This window comes from Sinocyclocheilus grahami, unplaced genomic scaffold, assembly GCF_001515645.1.
Source record: "Sinocyclocheilus grahami isolate Dianchi unplaced genomic scaffold, SAMN03320097.WGS_v1.1 scaffold950.1, whole genome shotgun sequence".
Lineage (NCBI taxonomy): Eukaryota > Metazoa > Chordata > Actinopteri > Cypriniformes > Cyprinidae > Sinocyclocheilus > Sinocyclocheilus grahami.
Window position 1 is genome coordinate 1 of NW_015506129.1, and position 2,630 is coordinate 2,630.

Below are 2,630 nucleotides of genomic sequence, written 5' to 3' on the forward strand. Positions count from 1 at the left end.
GAAGCAATAACACATAGCATACACTGTAGGTATATACTAAATATTCCATAGACTCACAAAGGTACAAAACTGTTTCTGTTTATATACTAAAATATCTATCAGACAGTATCTCTGAATAAATAAACATAAGGTGCCAATTTGAAACTAATTACATAAATGCAAACTGAAACCGCCAATATGCTAGCAGACATCAACTTTGCACAGACTAACGTTCACACATGCGTAGCCTGATTTTGACCAATCACATTCACCTTGCATAAATACCACCTTATCAAGTAGAAATCTCATTTAAAATACAAGAACTCCACTTGCAAGCATTTAGCACAGCTTTTGTTGAACCACATATTTAATCAAACAAGAGCCAAAGTAATTATATAAACAGACGCAAGGATTTGACTTGGTTTGGTGAGTACATACAGCATGACATGTATTGATGCCACACATGATTTGTAGAGTGAAGTACTGTGACAGAACAAGTGCACTGGCAGATGAAGTACATTGATGATTTGCTGTGAAATGTTTTAGCTTTTCAGACTCCTAATTGTTTGTTTAGCCTGCTTAGTGCATCTCCAATGATGTCCAACTCATGTCTTAGTTCTTCTACCACGTTGTTGATGCTGATTGTGTCCTTCAGAACGTCTACGCTCTGTGTGTACGGGTTGTAGCGCACTGAGAATGGCCTCTTGATGGTCTTTGCAAACTCCCTAAAATGAGCATTTCTATCAGGCTCCCATGTGTAGGTTCAGTAATTTCACTTTAATGGCAATAAATAGTTTCTTTTCTTTCCCATTAAAGTAAAATAACTGAACATAAACATATAGGAGCATGAGAAAATAATAATTTTAGCAGAAAATGTTGGATGGCACTTAGAGGCTTTTGCATCTGAACTCTTCATATCAACTCTTTAATAATAATTTCTAGCAATACATTTCTCTACAACTTAAACTTCAACTGATAGGCATATTTCGTTCAGAGTTTATAGATACTCTAAGCATTCAATTATTTGTACAAATATTCTTCCGTGTCCAATGCAGTATTTACATGCATTTTAATAAATACAGATTACTCCATGTAGACATCCATTTTAAATAAAGAAGCAATAACACATAGCATACACTGTAGGTATATACTAAATATTTCATAGACTCACAAAGGTACAAAACTGTTTCTGTTTATATACTAAAATATCTATCAGACAGTATCTCTGAATAAATAAACATAAGGTGCCAATTTGAAACAAATTACATAAATGCAAACTGAAACCGCCAATATGCTAGCAGACATCAACTTTGCACAGACTAACGTTCACACATGCGTAGCCTGATTTTGACCAATCACATTCACCTTGCATAAATACCACCTTATCAAGTAGAAATCTCATATAAAATACAAGAACTCCACTTGCAAGCATTTAGCACAGCTTTTGTTGAACCACATATTTAATCAAACAAGAGCCAAAGTAATTATATAAACAGACGCAAGGATTTGACTTGGTTTGGTGAGTACATACAGCATGACATGTATTGATGCCACACATGATTTGTAGAGTGAAGTACTGTGACAGAACAAGTGCACTGGCAGATGAAGTACATTGATGATTTGCTGTGAAATGTTTTAGCTTTTCAGACTCCTAATTGTTTGTTTAGCCTGCTTAGTGCATCTCCAATGATGTCCAACTCATGTCTTAGTTCTTCTACCACGTTGTTGATGCTGATTGTGTCCTTCAGAACGTCTACGCTCTGTGTGTACGGGTTGTAGCGCACTGAGAATGGCCTCTTGATGGTCTTTGCAAACTCCCTAAAAATAAATTCAATTTTAAATGCAAATTATAGTGCTAAATACTCAGATGATATATGCAGTAAATACTTTTTAGCAATTTTATTATCATTTAATTCACTTTAAGAATACACTTTCATTTTCTATTACCTCATTTTGACTTTTGCTTCCTCAAAGGTGTCCGAAACAAAGTAGACGTCCTGAAAGGTGGTGATGATACACTCCTGTTTGCATGTCACATTGGGGTCAAAGGGCAAGATCCTGGCATTTCCTGACAGTGCATGCTGGAAGAAAAGGAAATAGACAATCTCTATTTATAAGGTGAAAAACATGCATTGTGCATCATGCAGAGAAAGCTTTTGTGGTTCATTACCTTCAGCTCACTGATGGAGGACAGCAGACCGGCCCCATAAGCTCTCAGTTTCCCTTCCTGCTTACAGAGGCCAAACTCCACAGTGAAGAAATAACACTGAAACATAATATGGAATTGTTAATAAATATGTATTTGTAGCCGAGGCGTCATGCCCATTCAAAGTGATTTTTGAGCCAATTTTGTAGTACATTCACATTAAAACACCTCTCACCAAAAGGTCAAATCTCAAAGCCTGTCATTACTTACAGTGGCGAGTTTCTGTACAGAGTCATCCGACGCTCCCAGTGACGCGAGACCAATCTCCTGACTGAACTGAGCAAAGCTGGGCTCGGCAAAAAGAGGGACGTGTCCAAGCAGCTCGTGACACGTGTCTCTAAAACAGACAGATGTGTCTACCTGCTTACCTGCTTAGAGTAACAGTTCCTGTATCGGTACAGATCTTTAATTATTGCTAACAAAGATAAAGTATGTTACTGTTAAA

At 36.9% G+C, this 2,630-nt stretch overlaps 1 protein-coding gene across 2 annotated transcripts in view; it reads right to left on the minus strand.

Moving 5' to 3' along the window:
• Positions 1–898: 898 nt before the first annotated feature.
• The window catches only part of LOC107564603 (tryptophan 5-hydroxylase 1-like), a 16,889-nt gene continuing 15,157 nt past the window's right edge, over positions 899–2,630 (minus strand). The window contains exons 8-11 of one of the 2 annotated variants that reach the window (XM_016249722.1): positions 2,396–2,522; positions 2,150–2,245; positions 1,927–2,060; positions 899–1,797 (exon numbers count right to left, since the gene is read on the minus strand). In XM_016249722.1, coding sequence (XP_016105208.1) covers positions 1,623–1,797; positions 1,927–2,060; positions 2,150–2,245; positions 2,396–2,522 — 532 coding nt within the window. In that variant the 3' untranslated portion in view covers positions 899–1,622. The remainder of the gene's footprint in view (positions 1,798–1,926; positions 2,061–2,149; positions 2,246–2,395; positions 2,523–2,630) is intronic. The other variant, XM_016249721.1, reaches the window with a different exon arrangement.